General features: G+C 50.8%; 5 protein-coding genes and 1 pseudogene across 6 annotated transcripts; 3 read left to right on the plus strand and 3 right to left on the minus strand.

Annotated features, from left to right (window-relative positions):
- Window positions 1-3,260: 3,260 nt before the first annotated feature.
- GCG54_00011521 lies at window positions 3,261-4,855 on the plus strand (annotated as a pseudogene). Its single transcript has 6 exons — window positions 3,261-3,404; window positions 3,459-3,571; window positions 3,649-3,731; window positions 3,794-3,955; window positions 4,009-4,100; window positions 4,155-4,855. Coding segments are annotated over exons 1-6 (1,295 nt in total).
- A 71-nt stretch (window positions 4,856-4,926) lies between these two features.
- Window positions 4,927-6,328, minus strand: GCG54_00011522 (putative transporter MCH4; the record flags this gene model as incomplete). Its single annotated transcript, XM_045411424.1, has 4 exons — window positions 4,927-5,117; window positions 5,194-5,241; window positions 5,293-6,210; window positions 6,271-6,328. Coding segments are annotated over 4 exons (1,215 nt in total), but the record flags the coding sequence as incomplete, so codon positions are not given.
- A 2,721-nt stretch (window positions 6,329-9,049) lies between these two features.
- GCG54_00011523 (uncharacterized protein) lies at window positions 9,050-10,395 on the plus strand (the record flags this gene model as incomplete). The annotated part of the gene is made up of 3 exons (XM_045411425.1): window positions 9,050-9,134; window positions 9,185-9,525; window positions 9,580-10,395. 3 exons carry the CDS (start codon window positions 9,050-9,052, stop codon window positions 10,393-10,395), a joined length of 1,242 nt encoding a protein of 413 aa, XP_045268483.1.
- A 1,340-nt stretch (window positions 10,396-11,735) lies between these two features.
- Window positions 11,736-12,647, plus strand: GCG54_00011524 (uncharacterized protein; the record flags this gene model as incomplete). The annotated part of the gene is made up of 5 exons (XM_045411426.1): window positions 11,736-12,042; window positions 12,102-12,161; window positions 12,219-12,296; window positions 12,349-12,426; window positions 12,490-12,647. The coding sequence occupies 5 exons, from the start codon at window positions 11,736-11,738 to the stop codon at window positions 12,645-12,647; spliced, it is 681 nt and encodes a 226-aa protein (XP_045268484.1).
- Window positions 12,648-12,895: 248 nt separating this feature from the next.
- GCG54_00011525 (Aspyridones cluster regulator apdR) lies at window positions 12,896-16,922 on the minus strand (the record flags this gene model as incomplete). Its single annotated transcript, XM_045411427.1, has 3 exons — window positions 12,896-14,158; window positions 14,717-16,288; window positions 16,344-16,922. The coding sequence occupies 3 exons, from the start codon at window positions 16,920-16,922 to the stop codon at window positions 12,896-12,898; spliced, it is 3,414 nt and encodes a 1,137-aa protein (XP_045268485.1).
- Window positions 16,923-17,402: 480 nt separating this feature from the next.
- GCG54_00011526 (Minor extracellular protease vpr) lies at window positions 17,403-20,277 on the minus strand (the record flags this gene model as incomplete). Its single annotated transcript, XM_045411428.1, has 2 exons — window positions 17,403-18,658; window positions 18,717-20,277. 2 exons carry the CDS (start codon window positions 20,275-20,277, stop codon window positions 17,403-17,405), a joined length of 2,817 nt encoding a protein of 938 aa, XP_045268486.1.
- Window positions 20,278-20,753: the final 476 nt, after the last annotated feature.

A 20,753-nucleotide genomic window follows, 5' to 3' on the forward strand; every position in this document is an offset into this window, starting at 1 on the left:
TCCTTTTCATTATCTATGAATGCATAGAGCAGCCCAAATTACGTTTGTGAGAGCCTGTGCTGCCGTTGTCCATTTTTCTGCGACATGCGTGGCCTGGGCAACTGAATTGTTATGTTCGGATACATATCCAACAGAAGACGCGGAAGTAATGAACAAGCCTGCCATGGCAGTTACTGCCGTGAGCAAAAACATCAAAAACGACACGGAGCGCCCTTATGGTCGGAGTTGGCAACCTTCGATCCAAACAATTTCCCGCCCTGAATGACAGTTCCTGATATGAGTATTCATGGAATGTAGGCAAGAGTTGGCCTTGGCCGCTTCAGCATCTTATTTTCTAATAACTTGGGTTTCTAATAACTTGGGGTTTTATTATTATTCCAGACTCCAGAGAAGTTTGCACAAGTGACAAGGCGATACCAATGCTGTCACATTGTACGCATCCAAGTTTGCCCATTCCAACACCCAATGATCATTTGACTGCTAAGCGCCAGCAAATGCACTGACGGTATGCTAGCTGAAATCCTTATGTGAAGCCTTATTCCTGTCGCAAAGAAATTGGTAATGCCTCGGCAATGTGTCTTTGCCGATTTCAAAATCGGAAGGGTCCTGCTTTCGCTCGATTATTTATTTGGCTGTTAATAGCTTCGGGTGATAGATTACGGGATGATAAAGTTCAGTCTTCTGCAGACTTGCAAACCGCGAAGATGCCCTTGGTCACTGGTCTCTTCAGAATGGAAATCTGGAAACCTTGGTCTTGAATATGAGCAAAATACTGAAAAGGCATGGATGTTACGGTTCATTTAGGCTCGGATCCTTGTAGCTAACGCTCAGCTTCCTGTCAAGGACCAAGTGTGCTGACTATATTGTCGTCCCTGGGCTCTTTTTGGACCATATAGGCGTCTTCAGGGAAGACAGATACAGTCTCATTGGCGTGGACGTCAGTGTTGACACTATATCCAACGGTTCGACTCGGTCGATCTTTTCGGTGACTCCGACGCTTCTAAAGGGCCAGTGGCTAAAAGATACTGATATTTTTTCAACGGTTCACTGATCAGTTCTAGAACAAGCAACGAAGTCCAAATTTCCTGGGATTATCGTTGGTCTAATCTCTCAAACAACTTCCCGAGGGCCACCTTGAAGAATGGATGTGACCTATCACGAGACGAAGAAAGACCATGTCATGTCAATGTTTCAGCCGTGATTGAGACATCTGGTCAAGAGTCCGAAAGTACTAACGCAGATAAGATGCACTTACCAGCCTTAAGCATATCGAATGTGGTAGCATGGAAAGCCGCACGAAGTGGCAGGGCTAGGCCGGCAAACGGCCCAACATACCTATCTCGGGAAGATCTCGGAGTCTGTTCCATAGTACGCAAGCTTTCATCTAGGAGGTTATCTTGCAAGCCTTAGCGGCTATCGGATTGCCGTGTGGTCCCATGAATTAGAGAGACAATAATGGGCTCATTAGTAGACACCAGATGGTACTTCCCCTACACGAAATGAGTGCATCGTCAAATGATCAATCTGTTGAAAATTCATAGGCACCCATTATTACTTGTATTTAGACTAGACACGTTACTAGTAGAATGTGGCCTTCTAATTTCAGTTTGATTGCATTGGACTTACAGTAGCCGCAGTTTGATCCCTTTCCTCTTCGTTGAATCAATACCGGGCAACAATTCAGATTCTTCTGCGCAAAACATTTGTCAACATGTATATTTGACCTTCCAAGTTGGTGGTTTGATCGCAATCCCTGATGTGCAGAAATGTATCCAAGTTCTAGAAGGGTCATACGCAAGTTCAACGTTTCCTTCACATCAATGGTTTGGGCGCTTTGGTCGTAAAAACGCTCGGAGTTGAGGTTCGGCGGAATGAGGGGCTTCCCCGTAGTCCGTCCGCCTGATCACCCCATCCCCAGGACTCGGGTCAGGGTCCAACCTGGTCTAACGAAATCAGAGTTCAGGCTTTAAGGCTTGGTCTTTTCGGTGTGGACGGACGCGAGCCATCCGCCGGACTGGCCCGACGATTATTGGCTGCTTCACTGAGATATGGACGGTTCACAAGGGACCCTAACGAAACTTCCCCCGTCTGGGGACAGAATTTAACCGATCAAAGTTCAGCAGAGTCTGATACTCCCTGGAGGCGGAGTTTACTTCTGGGTAGGACCATCAAAGACATGTGCGAACGTCGTATAAGTCGCTGTTGGTGCGAATCGCTTTGGACGAACATCAATATGTGCGCACGTAGTGTCACAGTCTCTGCACACCAATGACTCGAGTATGCTAGCTTGCGGTATCTTCACAGTCTTGGGAGAGTTAAAGTTCGCATCTTCCAGAGGATACTTCCTCAAATGCGTGAATGGAGTAGCTCTCAGCTGTTCGGATTCGCTTCGTTCACTTTCCTAGCTCTACGACAGATGGGACAAGTTTGAGTATGCATAAGGTTAGAAAAGTGGCTGAACTCGCCGACCCAGCGACTGGGGTTAAAGCAGGCAGTATTTGAACCATGTACCAACGAATGGGGAGCTTTCAACCTTCTCACGTGGTGGTGGTGACAGGTGTGATGCCGGAGTTGCTGGTGAGCTCGGCCGCTACCCTGCCGAGCTATCACTTGTTCTAATCGTCGCGTGAGCCATGGGATGAAGGATATTATGAACCAAGCTTCTGGAACTCGATGATCTTGGGGTGATTTCGCCGATCACCGTGCAAGTCGCGGGTACACTTACAATACACGCGATCGGGCAGTTAATCACCCGTTTCATCGCTTTATCACGGAGCTATGCGTTTCCTGAAATACAGTCCTTGTCAATACGGCCGCCTCGGAGTTTGGAACACACTATAACGTGCCGCGATAAGAAAGCCCAGGTTGTAATCGGCACGATTAGGCCAACTTGCCATGCGATGTGAAAGGAACCACGGCAGTCACCGCTAGCCAAGTCATTGTTATCGTAGTTGCGGATCAAACACGACTCGCAGAATTTCTGCTTAAGTGAAGCAGCCGGATACATGGACCTCGGGCGGTGTCACAGCCCGCGAAGTTTACTGTTGCACCCTCGCCTCAAAATCCGACAAGCATTCGGCCGGCAGGGCAGTAAATAACGTTTCAAACCATGATGACTCCGCATATTCAAAGAGCATGCTCCCAACCTTTCTTTCTTGCGGTCTTTCAGGTTGCCTAGCTAAGCAACATCACGAACGTGAATTCGATGACAACTCTTCGATGACTAACACAGAGCAGCTTGCTCGCAACGTCGATCCGTCATGGAGATAAATCCAAGCGTCGCCGAAATCTGGTCGCTCTACGCGATTGCGACGACGATGATTGCGCTGAGGGTTTTCTGTCGCACGAAAATGGTTGGAGTCTCAGGGTTCCGTCCGGACGACTATCTCGTCTTCTTTGCCTGGGTAAGCGCATTTCGTGATGGCAATAGGACTGGGAACTGACTTATCGAATTCTAGGCTGTGTACACGACGGTATCGACTATGGCGACCATGTTCGTGTTGGTCGCCCAAGGAAAACATACTTCACTCTTGACACCTGAGCAGCGAGAGATGATGCCGGAATCCGAATTGTACGTGCACCAGTGCTTTGTGCTGTTTTCTTTGCATTTGAAGAGAACCGCAGACTCTGATGCTTTGCAATCTCTAGTTACCTATGGGAATATGGGTCGAAGAATTTCGTGGTGGGGATGTGTTGCTATGCGACGATCGTTTGGACCCTGAAATTCAACAGTACGAGACACGGCACTCACTCCCTATACCGCTACGGGTATAAACTGACATTTGTACTACAGTGCTGTTCTTCTACCGACGGCTAGTCGAAGGGCAGTGGGTAGAAAAGTTCATCTTCCCCGTCATGGGCCTGGTTGGAGCGACTGCGATCGCGATGGTACTCATCATCTTCTTGACCTGCCGACCAATAACTCTTATGTGGCAAATACGACCAGATCCTGGAGGTACGTCGGGTTGAATTTAGACAACAAACAAGTATGGCTGACCAAGCGCCCAGAAAATTGCGTCCCGCAGAATAAGGTATACTTCTACAGCATCCTAGCTTTCAACCTAACAACCGACATGTGTATTATCCTCATTCCTATACCAGTAAGGGCAAGGAAGCTAGCGTTAGGCTTATGTCAGTGCTGATGTGTTTTGTAGGTAATCAGTCTCGTTCGTGCTTCGATATGGCGTAGACTCGGCGTCTATTTCTTGTTCAGTCTCGGAGTTTTCGTCATGACTGCTGCCATCATCCGCGTAATTCTTATCTTTCACGTAAGACCCACCCAAGTTCCTTTGCCATTCATCACGATTTAACCATGCTCTCTCAACAGCCTACCGGGCAGTTCGGGCCGGGCGCTATGTGGTCAATCCGAGAGGACTTCGTGGCCATCTTTGTCGGTCAAGCACCAATGGTCGTCCCAATCTTCAAGAAAAGATTTTGGCAACAGACAAGGATTCGGTGGACGCCAAAGTCTAGTCAAGGGTCCGAAGGGAATGAGCTGAGCAGCGGGATGTCGAATCAAAAGAAGCCTGACCCGTACAGTTTAACGCAGATGGGGTTCACACATATTACGAACATTACGAACATAACGAACGTAACTCGAGGTACTCGTACCGAGGTTACGGTCGTCGGGAAGGACAGTCAAGAGAGACTGGCGGTAGCATCGGAGCGTGTAGCGGGGGAAGGAAGCACACCGCACGGTGAACGATCGGACGTGGAAGCAGGCAACAGTCGCTCATCGAATATGGATATGGCAAGCCGTAGTCTCGAGATCGCGCGTGGCCCGGACCCAGCAACTTGGCGGAGGGATACCATTACGAGTATTATTGAGATTTCAAATGTCTATAAAGATTTGTAGCAGGTATACCCAGGTTGAGCAGCGAAAACTTTACGACTCGATGAAACGTAAACAGACAGCCAGCATTCCATTCAAATGTTTGACCTGAACACAACCCACTTCTTGATCAACAGTGAGCGCGCGACGTAGAAGCAAGCCCCGCCCAGCACCACGGTACCAAGGTAAAGTGCGGCCGCCACCAATGGTCCTACCTGTTCCAATAAAGCGCCCCCAGCGGGCAACGAGCCTAGAGCACCGAAAGCAACGACAAAGGTACAAGTTCCTTAAAAGACCGATGTAAGCATGACTCGACGACGTGTAGAAAAGCAAATATGTCGAGAACATTGTGGAACACATACCATAATATCTTCCATAATCCTTGGGATCGCATGTTTTCCCAACGCAAACTAGAACACGGTCAACTCAGAAATATGATGACTTGTTTGATAGACTCTGACCTGGTGTAATAGAGAGAAAAGACCCCGATCCGAATCCCCATAGCCCAGCAAAAGCATACAGAACACCCACAGACTTGGTGCCGAATGGAACAAACAGAACCGCAGTGAAGACGGAAGTGAGCGTTACCATGAAGAGAATCACATCGAAATGACCTACATGGTCTCCCGCAAAGCCGGGTAAAAGACGACCCAGGCAGGAGCAGCCATTCAGAGTGGCAACGAGGGTGAATCCCGAGCTGGACGGAAAGCCGGCCTCAACCGCGAACGTAGGGAGGAGAACGCCAATTCCGATGATTGAGATCTCGAACAAGAAAAGTCCAACTGTTATAAACAAAAATGGGGCGGATCGGAACGCTTCAAAGGTGATGGCTGCGGATTTCTTCTCGGTCGGGTTTGCCAACGGGATAGCCAGGCGGGTGAACGGCAGAAGGCACAGTGACCCGACGCACATGAAACCAAGGATAATGAACCCAAGCATTCGGGAGCTCCAAGCCCAGCCTATTCCTGGTAGAGTTCGACGAAGAATAAGAGGGAATATGACTCCGCCAAATGATGAGCCAGCCAAGGCTGCCCCCATCGCCAAACCACGCCGTCGAGAAAATAGCTTGCTAATCGAAGATATTGCAAGGGATGAGGATACGGCGGAACCAACCCCACTGAGAAAACCTAGACAGAGCAGGAATTGCCAGTACTCTTTGCATTCAGCCAAGAAGAAGAACTTGGACACTGTGAGTGCTATCGCGACTGGGGCCAAGAGTTTGGGCCTGTAGAGGTCCATCAGAGGTCCGACTTGAAGACCAAACAGCAAAGCGAGAGCAGTGTCGAGCCCAGTGATCCAGCCTATATCTCTTGCAGAATAGTTTTGTAACTGATTGAGCTGCAGGTAAGACTGAAGAGTTCCGATGGACTGCGAGAAGCCTAGTAAATTCAGTTGTGAGTTCTTGAGCATCGTGATAAGTTGGCGAAAGGTTTACTTACCGAAGGATGAAGCGAGAAAAAGCGATGAACCAATAACGCATACCCAGCGGGAAAGCTCTAACTCTTCTTTCGATGATTTGTGAATGGCTTCATTGTGATGTTGATTTCGCAATCGGGCTCTGCTGTCGTAATCATGGTTCCAGGGGTGCGATGGCGGGAATCCGGTGTCTCCATGACGTAAAGATTCAATAGAAGGCTCTTCAGATCAAGTATCACAAAGGATTGACAGATGTCAGATATGCTACAATTCAGCGGAATTGACGTCTCAATAGCTACCAGTTTTCATCCTTCGGGCTTCGTCCTCATCTAGAGCTTTCGCCATGTTCGCTTCGAATTTGTTGATGGCGCTGCCGGATTAGGAAGGACCCTCACCCTGTCAGGCGCGCCCGACAACTGACGAGATGTGTTCTTGCAGAAAACCGGGGGTTACATGACACATTAGACACGTAAAATGTGTCGTTAATATCCACTTGTTGAGCTGACGAATTTCTGAAAATCCATCAGTGGCTTTTCTATGGCTAAGGTGTCCTGGTTGAGGCATGAATTCTGAGCACAATGAGCCCGTGTTACAACCATTTAGTTGTTTCAACTGACGAGGAGTTCACAATTGAGAGTCAAAATTCTCTTCGGTAATGAATCGAGTTCAACACTCTGAAGCATTCATGTTCATTTATGGTGATAAATCGAAATGATTGCCGGGTATTGATCGAGCCATCATTGATATCGGGCCTCAATGTAGTGACATGCAACGTTCTTGGTTACGGCCGGCTTCGGACTTGAAGTTCTACTGACTAACAAGCTTGGTCGATGGAGCCAATCGACGCGGTTCTAGTGTAAGGCGCACTTGACACATTGAGGCATCATCCAATCATAAAGAGCGCTTTGGTGGGGCCGTTGTGTCTTTAGGTCACCGCGTCGAGTCAATGCATGAAGCGGCCGATAGACTTTTGGCACCGCCCTCCCTCTTTCACTTGTGCAAAACATCTTTCGGCAACGTCGTGCCACTATTCCGGGGCAGCACGCCTTACGCCCTATCTTACATTGAAATCTGCCCGCTATCAGTGTCGATATCCGACGTTCAAGGCTATCGGCAGGGGTGGTGTCTTATCTTCGCAGCGACCTTCCGCCGCAGCTAGTGGAGTGGTGGCAGATTCAGAGCGAAGGCGGAGAAATGGACCAATTCAACGACAAGACGTCTTCGGCAGCTGGGGGGCAGAGTATTGTTCCTCCGTTGACCTCAACCGGTCAGGACTCTCGACCCAACCTTTCTCTCGGTGACATCTCTTCCTGCGATGATGCGCTCCAATTCACATCTTTTGAGCCCTTCAGCGGCGCGAACTCTCCATTCGACTTTGAGGGAGCCCTGGACTACATTGGCGACGGTCTGGGAAGTGGGTGGATCACTCCTTTGGCATCCTGCTCCAACTGTATCACCTGGGGCTATCAGTGTCAAACAGCACAAGAACGTGAGTCCCAAGGTCGCTGTGTACCATGCGCGTCGCTTGGGTGCGAGTGCAGCTTCACAGAAGCCGTAGCAGCTGCTTCTGTAGAAGGAATCAGTAACCTCATTGATGGCAGCAGTCCCGCGTTGGCCGGCATGCAAGCACCTCCTACGCCAGAGGCTTCGAAGAGATCGAGTGGCGCTTTTGACAATGTCACGATCCCGAACATTTCTACCCCGCCCCCACCGAAGATTGGCACAAGATTCTCTCGAGACTCAACCAGGATCTTAAGACAGTGGCTCTCTTCTCACACACACCATCCGTACCCAAATGACGAAGAGAAGAAGATTCTTCAACACCAAACGGGCCTTAGCAAGACTCAAATCACCAATTGGCTCATCAATGCCCGACGACGTGGCAAGGTGCAGAGCCGGCAACGGTCAATTTCGCCATACTCTGGAACATCGACAAGACCAATAGATGTTCCCAGAAGGCCGGGGACGCCAGCACCAAGAATGAGTCCCCGTTACCAGAGTCTGAACCCTCTAGAGCGTTGGGTTGACTCTCCTCCGGAACATGAGCCAGCCACGGTGACTGCGATCGCGCGGGCTGTTGCTTCCACCCACGCAGAGTCTTCGGGTAAGATCACATACTTGAAAATCGCCATCAATTTCTCCTGTTGTATCAAGTCATAGTGGCTAATGCAGACCTAAGATGTAGACGAGAGTTACAACGCCAGCTACACTGACGACGAGCCACCCAGGTCGCATCGATCTTCGGCAAGCAGCGTAGGAACGTCTAGTGGAGGGTCGTTTGCATCTGCATACTCCAACCAGTCCAAGAACTCTGTACCCGTTCCTCGTCCGGCGCCCCGAGGCCGTGTGCGACAACGAAGGCGCGCGAAGCGAACTTCACTTGCATTTCCCCGGAACCAGTATCAATGTACCTTTTGTACCGAGACCTTCAGAACGAAACACGACTGGCAGCGGCACGAAAAGTCTCTTCACATGCCCCTCGAAAAATGGGTATGCTCGCCGGGTGGACCAAAGACTGTCAACCCAGACACGGGCCAAGTCTGTTGTGTCTTTTGTGGCGAGATTGATCCGAGCCAAGAACACATCAACAATCACAACCCTTCCGCCTGCCAGGAACGCACGTTCAACCGAAAGGATCACTTGAAGCAACACCTACGTCTAGTTCATAATGCTGGTCTGCTTGAATGGTCTGCCAAGCTTTGGAGGGTCGCTGTTCCAGACATTAGATCGCGCTGTGGCTTTTGCGGCGCACTTCTGGATACTTGGTCTTTCAGAGCAGACCACTTGGCCGACCACTTCAAGATGGGACAGGATATGGCAAACTGGAAGGGTGACTGGGGTTTCGAGGAGGCTGTGATGGACATGGTTGAAAACTCGGTGCCTCCATGTAAGCTTCCTTAGACGGACCTTATGAAAGAACTGTTGCTGACTTGACAGATCTGATCGAGTACGAGCGCTTTTCGCCATTTCCCTATCAGGCCAGCGGAACCCCTCCAGAGTCTCCTAGAAACGCGTTCGGGCTGCTCACCCTTGAGCTCAACCACTTCTTGCGAATGTTTTTCGACAAGACAGGAAACATGCCTGACAACAAGGAAATACAATTGGAAGCCTGCCGTATCGTCTTTGCCTCGGAGATAACGTCGTCCCTGGATTACGATGTTAGCGCTTTGCATGCGTCGTGGGTGCGGGACTTGATCACATCGTCAGACGAAATTACTCGGAAGGCTCGATTCGGACCCATCAGATCTGTCGCCGAAAGCATGATGGCTGTTCTCCAAGTATGTGCCCACCTATTTTGCAACTCAGGTTCTATACTCGCTAACAGCGCCCAGATTAAAGGCAAACGTAGCCTTTTTGAGGATTGTCCTTGCGAGACGCAGCTGCAAAGCTTTGTTGATGCCCGGAGCGCATTGGGCCTAGTTACCATTACTGATCTGGAGTTGCAGAACGAAGCCTCCAAGATCGTGCTGGGAATGGGCAAGGAATGTGGTGTATCGCCATCTGACTTCGTTGCCAACTGGCTCATCAACTTGATCGGCTCGTCGACGGACTGGCTCACGGGGTTTAGGGCCAGAAAACGACTTCCTGCCCCCGAAAGCTCAACTAAGTCTACAATTCAACAATTACAATCAACAACTCTTGGGGATCAAGGGGGTTCTTTCAATGAACCACTTCTGCAAACAACCACCCACCACACCGGGCTCAGTACTCACGATGAGCGCTTCAACAACCTTTTGAATGAAGAAAGCAGCTCTTTCCTATCTCAACTGGGAGATTTCGATCCCGTATTTACTAGTGATCTTGAATCGGCAGCTCTGACAATGGGCATTGATACCCACGCATCTGCGTCTCTGGTGCCGTCACCAGATGCTGTGCCGTCTCCTCCTGTTGTCAATGCCAATGCACCATGGGAGGGACGAGTCAGCCCGGGTATGAAGGAAGACAAGATGGACTTGGAACTTCCGCCAGCATTGTCTAGGGTAAAGGCCAACTATGCCTTCTTCAACGACGCCAACTTCAACCGGTGGCTAGCCCTTGAGCTCCGACGTTGGGTTGCATCAACCATGTCACCGAACAACCCCAATTGCCACATTCCCACAGATCAGGAGCTACAGCATCAAGCTCGCTTCATTGTTTTTGAAGAGTAAGTTGGACAAGACTCCTAGGGAAATGGCTCTTTTAGGGCTCTTGCTAAACTCTTTTAGCGGCGATCCTTGGAATCAAACATCGGCAGACAACCTAGAATGGTTGCGACGGTTCAAGCGCGATGTTGGCATCCCAGCCAAGACGGATCATGGATTCCCGAAAGGACCACTGGACTCTCAGCCTGGAAACTCGAGCGTCGGAAGACCAAAATCTTCCTGAGCTTATTGACAGTCAAGGTAGGTCGCACCACCGGGTCGGAACCTATTAACCGTAGTAATCTCGGTATCGCCCAATTGTATTTGAAGAATCATTTTCGTTTAATCAATCGAGTCATGAGATCTTTCAGAGCCCCCCTCACTGTGTGCGCGTTGAAGACCGATTGACTACGTTGTGTGAAGTCAAGATTGCCTCGCCTCCGCTTTGTTGGCAACTCTCGCCCTGCCGCCCCCTGAATGACAGGAGTGCCTTCTGATTTTGTAGGGCGATGAAAACCCAGCCAAAGCGGCTCTTGGATGCCGAACAAGCTCTAAGCGACATGCTTGAATTGTCTTGGTGGGGATATCAATCTAGATGCGGCTCCGGGGTTCCATTCTTTTATCATAGCTTCGGACAGGGAGGGCCCGCCGATGTCAATTCGGGCCAAGGCGGGCAACCGTGAAACGGTTCAACATGCACTAAACTCCACTTTCAATGTCGCGATACCAACCCTTTAGCACTCTCTCGAATTCTCGTATCCGCGTCGGTTTGGACGCTTTCCTGAACAGGACTTCGGTACGGAGCCATCATGCCACTGTCACCGTTCTTGGCCCCAAAGAGCTGCGGCTTATGTGTCCTCCAACCGGCTTGAGGCCGCATATGTACGATGCCTCGCTGATGGCAAGCGACTAGCAAGACCCCTGTGGACGGGATTTCAGTTAGCGGGAAAGGGCAGCTCCTCTGTTCCTAATTCTTCCTTCAACCAGGTTGTGTGGGACCTGGCGCGACGTTGTTTGCCCATTGTAGCGGAAATTATTTGTCCGCCACTGGATCGTTTCATGCTCATAATCATAAGGTGGGATTCAAATTGGTGAGGAGAAGGTGGGATCGCTGTGGCCCTGCACGGGGACCGTTGCCGATCATCCAGAATCGAAATGATCTAGAACCCCCCGAATCAACAATTTGGTATTTATCGTATAAAGACCGAGATCGTTGCCAAGCTCAATCGAAGCCCTTTTCGTCTGGATTGTTCCATTACCAAGCCGCTAGATACCCCCCTTGCCATCCTTCTTTTCCCCAGATTCCGCTCTTTTGGTTCTTCTTTTTTATCCTTATCCCTGTCACATTCGTTCCAGCAATCATCAATATGCGCACCTCCACTGCCGCCGCTCTTCTTGCCGCTGCCGGCGCCAATGTCGTGAGCGCTCAGGACAAGGTCGGCTTCGGCCCGGCCTTCTCTCTCGGCCCGACCCAGAGCTGGATTCGGGAGGCCAACACCACTCTCGTTCTCCCTCCTGTTCCCAGCCCCCAGAAGGACCGTCTTGCACTGTGGCCCGGTATGGGTACCAGCGGTGGTGATCTGATCCAGGCTCTGGCTGTCTCCTTCAGCGATCCCGCTGCCAACTGCGGTGCTAAGGCCGGTCAATGGTGCACCTGGGCCAGCACCCTTCAAGGTAAGCCATCAGACTTCGATGGACAGAGAATGGAGTTGGAATACTAATATTTGCAATAGGAGAGCAGCTTGGAGGCAAGCAGGTTCCTGCCTCTGCTGGCGACAAGATCACCATGCACTGTAAGTCGTTTCTCATATCCGAAAATCTCTCGCGGTCTTCCAACAAGTTGTGAATAGACAAGTACAACGACAGCACCGGAAAGTACGACCAGACGGTCTCTCTCAACGGCAAGGTTGTCTCCACGCTCTCAACCAGTAAGTTCCGTCTATCTGACCTTACACCGAGTAAATGCTGACAGACTCAAAGGCTCCGGCCAGGCTCAGGGATGGGGTACTGCCGTCGAATGTCAAGACGATGCTTGTGTCGGCACTGTTGTTGCTCACAGTAAGTTTTCCAGCAAAAGAATATTCAAAACTTAGGGGAGAACTCCTCTAACAACCTTGTCAGAGTACACCGACACGACAATCATTCTGAACGCCGCCGATACCACCTTCAAGGGCACCCTTGGCCTCAACGAGGCTGACTCTACCGGCCTCACAACCTCCGACAGCAAGACCTTCAAGGTCACTACTATCAACATCCATTCGCACACCTTCAACAACTAGATGTTTGTGAACGGGTCCAAGCGACAGAATCATATTCTATGTACATACTTCAGCGTGGCTAGGTACCACATTCATACATATAAAACCAAGTTCATCGCTTGCGATACACGAGTCCCCTCGATGATTGACAACACTTCCTGAGACAACATCTGTATTCTTCCTAAAGTCTACATAATCCAAAACTTGAATGATGTGAAAGCCTCTTTCTCCAGTGCTGTAGGTTGGTCGAACTTGCCAGGCCAGGCTGTCTAAAGGCGCATCGAACCCACTTCTTCATACTCTGGCAGTTCCCACTTCACATTCTCCTTCAACAGCCACTCCCCAAGCACATTAAGTCTCAGCAATGAGACCAAACCCAGAAGGAAGTTCAGAATGCCGATTCCGAATGGTGTCGTGGGCCAGATCTTCCAGATGAAAGCATCGCCTGAGATGCCATGCTGTACCTGATCCATGAAAGGCCGAAACTTCTGTTCGTAGGCTCTGAGAGCCTTCCCAAGACCGTCCTTGGAGTCCTTGTTACCGCAATGTTTGCTGATCTCCCCAGCCAGGACGTACGCGCCAACAACAGCCGATGTTGTGCCCATCCCAGTCATCACTGAAGGGCAGTATGCTGCGTCTCCAACAAGAGTAACGTTGCCCTTCGACCAACCATTCATCTTGACGAGGCCGATATGTTCGCAATAAAAGTCGGTCGACTTCGTCATTCTCTCAAGAATGTCTTTTGTCTCCCATCCGGCACCATCAAAGACCTTTGCTATCGCTTCCTTTTGCTTCTCAACTCCCTCCCGGCGAGCATTCTTGATCTCCTCCGAGTTAGTTCTGCACATGAGATAGATCTGTGTCTGGTCGGGACTGTGTCTCCGGGTCATGATGGTGCGATTGTTGGTGCCGATGTAAGCGGTGGCATTGTATCCCTCCCCCTCCTGAATCGGCTTGGGAATCGTGAAGTACCCAGCGTAGGAACCCCCAAGGGGTTCGAAGCCATCTGTTTGCTTCGCCCCCAGCATCATCTTGCGGGTACGAGAGCCTTGCCCATCGGCACCTACCAAAAGGTCGAAGGTATCCGTCTCCCCGTTGCTGAAGAGCACTTCTACTCCGTTGCCCATCTGCTCGAATTTCTCAACGGACGTACCAAAGACGTACTTGGCTCGGTTCTTGGTAGCGTCGTAGATGATGCGACAGAGATCGCCTCTCATGATTTCGTATTCGGTTGTGAAGCTTTGAAGTCCTTTGCCGGACGTGTTGGCTGGGAAGTAAGCGCGGCGTTGTCCGGAGCTGTCGACTATCAGCAGGCCCTGCTCAGGAGCTGACTTGGCGCGGAAGGCCTGATCAAGACCCATCCGTTTCATGACTTCGATGCCGTGGCCGCGGAGGTCCAATTGAAGACCGGTTGCCCGCAAAGTTGGGAACCACTCGACCACTGTGATATCATGGCCAAGCTTGGAAAGCCAGAATGCCAAAGAGGTCCCGGCGATACCACCGCCGCTGATAAGGATTCTCATGGGTGCCATCTTTGGTGCGGAAATGGTAAGATGGTGAAAATGCGTCGTAATGCGAAGTGCTTCTGATTAGAAATGCAATATGGGAGAGGGATAATCCATGCTAGATTGACCACCTTCTATACTTGTTTAAATAAACATCTGGGACGGTGAGTGCCGTCATAAGAGTGTTGTTCAGTAATGTCCGCCTGGACGTAAATATCTCCGCTCAAGGCCGTCTGACGCCGTCTAGGGCCGTCCGGATCAGGCAGCCATAGATAGCACCAAGCTCAAGCCAATACATAAGTGGAATTCTCAACAATTGTCCCTGTGGAATCAATTAATATGACAGGCTAAAGCCGGCGACTAAATCTTTCAGCTTGTGCCACCCTCCCCATCGTCACAAGCAAAATGTAGCTGTTGAAGTCACTGGTCGCACTAGGATGTTCTCAAAGTCATTTGCCAAATATTTGTCCAAGAATACAAATTTTTAAATTTTCATGTGGTCTAAGAAGCAGCAAAGTCTGTGTCTGGTAGAAAGAAGTCAAAGTCCCAGTCTATCGCGAACGCTTCTTGTCCCTCGCAATCCACTGTCATCGTGGATGTGTCAGTGCTCCATGGGGATGGAGCATTTTCTAGTCTTCTCTGAAGTACAGAATGGCAGAATTCGAGGCTGTTCTTTGCACTCTGCGCAATCATCTGCTCCCCAGAGTGACCCTCCTCCATTGCTTTGACTTGAGCTACAATCATGCTGAGAAACATGTGACCCTTGATATTAGTATCTCCTTGTCGGATTCTCTCGGCTGACATCTCAATCATGTCTTCGACCGAGCTCTTCAGGAGCGTTCTGTAACGATCGTCCCGATGAATGGTCCCACTCAGCTGCTGCGACTTCGCCACGGCAAGGAATTCCAGACTAATAGTCGCTATGGCATATCTGAATCCTTCTCTGAAAAGACCACCAGACACAGCCATCAGTCGGGAAAACTTCTCGTCAGGTTCCGGAGAAATGATAGCCATGGAAGCGTCCAGGCTGGCTCTGATCGAGTAATGGAATAGGGGGTTCGACCGCGCTTTGCTGGCGAAAGGACAATGCAGAGGTAGCATGAAGCGCCGTACCAAGTAATCTACGAGATTTCGATGGAACTTGGTTATCTCTCGACCCTCAAATCTTTTGCCAAACGCCATATTTTCTCTGCAAGCCGTAGTAATCTCATCGCTGAGTGCAAGGGCATCTGTGTATGAGAGTTCCGAGCGCAGATCATTCAGTAATCGAAGAATCTTCAAGCGGGTCGGAAGGCTACTTAAAAGCAACAGCTGAATTGAGGTGTCTGTGAATCCATCTTTCGGATGCGGTTCGGCCATCTCAGTTGACTGATCCATCTCATCGTCATTGATATTCGATGGGGTCTCTGTATCGAACTCATCAAACGATAGTCTTGGAGGCATGGCTGAGTCCAAAGAGGACTGTACAGCCAGCTCAAGAATGGTTGCCCACAGCCTTCTTCGCAGCTCCGCCTGAAGAAACGACATTCTTGGCAAATGCTTGGGGTCGCGGTGCAGTCCAATTTGCATAGCTCGATGAATGAGCGACCCCATTGATACCCATATCAGGTCTCCGCCGACCGAGAATATTTGGCGTGCGAGCATCGTGAGACAATGGACTTGAAGACCCGACAAGCCAAGCCTGTCTTTCTCCAGAGGCCCAGATAGCCAGCTTTGAGCGGCGTAGACCCAATGGGTCGCAGTTTGCCGGAGCGTGGCATCTCCAAGTTCCGACAAGCTTGAACCCATGCCGATGACGAGCAATATCTTCAGGCGAACATCCATAGTTGTGGTTTCCGGATGATCCCAGTACTCGCAGTACTCGGCCCAAAAAGTTGGTACGTGTAAAATCCGATGCACCAACTCAAATGAGTTGAGGTAGGCACTAACCATTGCGTCGGCAACTTCTCGAGAGGGAGGCATCAAGCTTGGTGATGGGCTTGAAATGTTTCTGGTAGGGCGGCAAATCTTGAGTCTTCTTGCCAAAACTTTGCAACTTTCGTACAGATTGCCGATTTCAATAGCGAGGGCTTGGGTTCCGGCCTCTTGGAAAGATACCTCTTTAGCAGGGTCCTTGGCCTCGATGTATGCTGTAAACCAGGCCAATACAGTTTCAAACTGGTAATTTAGTGAGATTAAAATAGCACTGGTATCATGATGAACACTGACCTACCTCTTCAGATTCTCCCATCCAGTCGCTCCATTTCCAGAGTCTCGTCTTTTTCAAGACAACTTGGGAATCTTGCGGCCCATGGGTACTGGAGAGTACATGACGTGCCAGTTCAGGCGAGCCGAGATTATTTAGGCCCGTCGAGTCTTGCTCAAGTTTTCGTAATCGTCGCAAAAGATCTCGTAGATCTGGCTCTGCTTCGGAACTACGATTCTGAGGGGATATGTTGTGAGTTCCCACGACATTTGAGGTTCCGGTACGTCTCTCATCCGCCCGGATTGTCTGAGCGGAAGCGATGTCCGCAATATCTTGGAACGATCGACCGAGATTGGGTGGCGGTCCCTGTCCTGCTACTGCAGGCGATGCTGGGCGCGAAGCCGAATTTGATAGCGCGCGGCCAGCGTCGCTCCGAGGGGTCAACCCCCGAGTCTCCGGATCGTTTCTGTAAGTTTTGTAGGTGCATTGAATTTTGGCAGAGACGCAGTGCGTGCAGGGGTCGTCGCGGTCGCACTTGATCTTTCGCCGACGGCATTCCAGGCAGGAGAGAGCGGGCCTCCGACGTCGACGGGGTTGTCGCTCCATGAGTAGTGATGGTACTCTATCTCGGCCGTAAAGAATTTGGCGCAAATCGAAAATTCCTGCAAATGTTCAAGATCTTATCTTGTCGTTTGAAATATCCACAGCAGGTAAGGAAAAGTCGTCTCCTGAGGCGTTGAAGAAAACATGTCATTCGCCGTTTTCGGGCGTAAGCGGATATGCCGAGGCGCTCTCATCATCATAAGACCGCTTACGTCCGCCTGCCGCAGTCTGTGGCGGATTATTTCAGCCACACCTCGACTATCTTTCGCGTGCAGCTCCTCCGAATGATCATTCCGGGAACTTGGTGCATCTCGTAAGGTGGTCGGGATGTTACGTGCCTTGGTTTCGTCTAAATATGGGCAATTTTAGGACCATCATGACCCTTGCTGGAAGGAATTGTTCACCGTCAACTCAATGGGGCAATTTCAATAATTCAGTGGCAACGTTACGAACATCAGTTACTTGTGCTCCTCGATCCTTGATCTAAGGCGGCGTCGGCTCGAAGGTGTCCTCCAGGACATCAACGACACCACTCATCCAACTCTCCCAAGACGCGGGATCCTCCTCATCCTTGAAGAACTTCAGCCATCTCAGAAGAATACGATAAGATCCTTTCTTCAATCCCAGCCCCTTCGAAGCCGTAATGTCAAGGATGCTGTAAGACCAACTGGACTGATAGTTCGTCCTCGGAAGCCATCCCTCCTGGATTTGAATTGAGCCGAGGATAGGGACTCCTGCCACCGTCCCGTTCTCCACCATCGTAGTCTCTGTGAGGTTGTCAAGTTTGTAGTCGGGATCGAAACCATACCAGGTCGGGGTAAAATTGGTACTGGCACGGACGATGTCGAACCGGAACTTGCGCAGAGGTTGGAGCGAAGTGAAGTACGCTACAGGATAGTCCGGGTACTGAAAGTTGAAGGCGCGATAGTTTCCAAGGTCCTTCTTGTCACTGTTTGCAAAGACCTGGGGGGCAGAGAAGGGGTCGCGGGTGGTGGTCAAGGCATTGGCTTGCTGTTCGTCAGTCAGGGGCTTCAGGCCGACGACCGGCGCGCTGCTGTAGTTGTAGGCCGGTCCCATGTAGGGGATCGTGAAGCTCTCGTTGATAGATGAAATGATACCGATAAAGCCAGAAAATATTGGGATCAGACTGGCGTCCATGTTAGCTGGCAAAGTAACCTGGAAGGTCACGTTCTGAGTTCCTCCTGCGGCGATGGTAACTTGATCCCCTCCGACGAACTTGGCCTCAGCCGAAAACGGCTCAGAGATGAATCCAACCTCGGCGGTCCGTCCGGCACCAGCTGAGAATGATGCGGCTCCGCTGGCAGGGTTGTTCGTGAAGCTATATGTGACATCACCTTCCGAGGGGTTGTCGATACTGAATGTACCCTCCCGAACATCGATTAACTTGAGCTCCCCAGGTTGGATGACAGATTTGGAGGAAATAGCGTCGTAGGCCTGGATCAAGCCAGCTCCTTGTTGAACAGTGGATGCGACAGCATCGGCGTTCGCCCTCTTGACTTGCTTCGCCGTGGTTTTCATCAATTCAAAGATCTCGTCTATCGATAATGAAGGATATTGAGACTTGATCAATGCGTAGACGCCGCTCGTGTACGGAGTTGCCATAGATGTGCCGCTGATGATACCGAAACCGCCGCTATTCTCCATGAGAGGGAAAGTTGCGAGGATCATGCCGCCCGGAGCAGCAATTTCGGGCTTGAAGGCAAAATCCGCGTTGGGTCCTAGCATCCAAGAAATCAGTTCGGTTCTATGTGGCGCTTCATAGCAAGAGAAACGTACCGACGCTGCTAAAGTTGTTGGGGGATCCTCCGCCAGGCTGATCTACTAACAAGGGTGTCTGGGACGACACGAGCAGCTTGTAAGCTCCGGGACTCTTGGAAGCATTTGACAGAGTGTCATCGATAGTGCTACCCATAGGATAGATGTATCCATCAGCGGTCAGAGATGGTGTTGGAACGGCGTGGCCTTCGATGAAGATATCATCAACAGTCGGGTCTGGGTAAGTAAGTACCCGTGTGTAGTTGGCAGCAGAGGCATGTTGCTGAATTTGGGTTGGCGAGCAAGAGTAACTTCTCTTCACTACCAGAACGTAGTCGGAGATCGGCTCAGATAAGCTACTAGCAGGAGGATAGTCGGATGCCGAGCAGCCAAAGTTGTAGCCTGTGGTGTTTCTTCCTGCCCAAGCTACGGGATACTCTCCTTTCGGGAAAGGGTGAAGAGCTCCGTACCGAAACTCGGCGCCGTTGGAGTCCTTGATCGGGTATGTAGGGAACTTGGAGTTCTCCACCGACGCAACGCCGAGAGCATCGTCTGATCCTCCGGGGATGTTGATGGAGAACATTCCGATAGTGCCAGAGTTTCCGCCGGCAGCAATGACTGCAACCCCCTTAGCCTTCAGGGCTGCAGCCGCGGCCGAAAGAGGTGATCCAGGATAGCCGGACCAGGTACCGAATCCACCAATTGAAATGCTCACGACGTCTGCGCCATCTTCAACGGACTTCTGCATCGCAGCGACGATGGCGTCGTCTGACGTATAACCGGAACAACCGAAAACGCGGTACATGCCCAACGTAGCCTTGGGAGCAACTCCCACCAGGCCAGCAAACGTCGAAGAGTTCGAGGCTACGTCCATGCCGATGATGCCAGCGACGTGAGTACCGTGGAAGCCATCGAAGCAGCCCGGTCTTGGATCAGGTCCGGGAATCATGGTGTACCCAGAATCTCCTCCATATCCGTCGCCCACCAGATCAGAGCCGAACTCAACTTTGCATCCCTTTCCAAAGCAGCCGCCCAGAGCAGGATGCTTCCAGTCGATTCCGGTGTCAATAACAGAGATGCGAATGCCCTCTCCAAGGATGCCCTTCGCATGAACACGGTCGACCCCCGTCATTACATGCGGGCTGTTCCAGTCAATATCAGACGCTCGAGGCAAAACAGATCTCGGTCGAAAGCTACTCCCGCCATTGGTGGATGCCGTAGATCCGGTGTTGGCGCTGCCGATTGAGGGACCGTTTTCCGGAAGTCGGTACGGGTGCGCCACTTGCTGTACCGGAACCACATTTTCGACACCCGGAAGAGCCCGCAGTCTCTCGGCGTCGGCATCGTCGTCGAGAGAAACCGATGCGCCGTAGAAGACGCTCTTATCTTGGAATTCGAAGCGCACCTTCAACGGTACTGAAAGCTCGGCAGCTCTTTCAACGAGGGTTTCGGGACTCACACCCAAGCCATCGGTTGGTCCATTCTTCGAGATCTCGACGAAGTATGTTTTCGGCACTGCTTGAGAGGTGACCAGACTCAGGCAGTATGCTGCTGCGGCGGTAAAACGAGTGACGAGACGCATCTTCGAGGATGCCTCCAGGTAAGATCCCTGCCGCCTCAACGTTGCCAAAATGGAACGTGAAGATGCAGAGGCCAATTCATCTTTCCATTCCCATGCTTTTAGATATTCTGCACTGTCAACTCGGGGGACGATCCTCACGCCAATCTCCCTCCCGAACAATGCGAGCGCGGGATAGCCATTTGTGGGCCTCTCTAAATAGGCGGGGATTTCTCGTATTGGGAGATCACCAGCCCCTAGCGTCGTATTCTGTTCCCTGTCAAATGACCTCAATATCGACCGGTCAGCGGCTAAGACCGCTAAAGCCGTGGGTTCCGCGGGCTATCGTGGGGAACCTGGAGGTTGCAAAGACTTGCGAAGTTGAAATCGTTCGTACCTTCGAAGTTGATCAACTGAACGAGGACTTTTGCCCGGCGACAATGGCGATTTGCAATATTGCGAAACACTAACAGAGTCTCATACGTTTGTCAATGATACAA

Source organism: Colletotrichum gloeosporioides (genome assembly GCF_011800055.1).
Source record: "Colletotrichum gloeosporioides strain Lc1 chromosome Unknown consensus_17, whole genome shotgun sequence".
NCBI lineage: Eukaryota > Fungi > Ascomycota > Sordariomycetes > Glomerellales > Glomerellaceae > Colletotrichum > Colletotrichum gloeosporioides.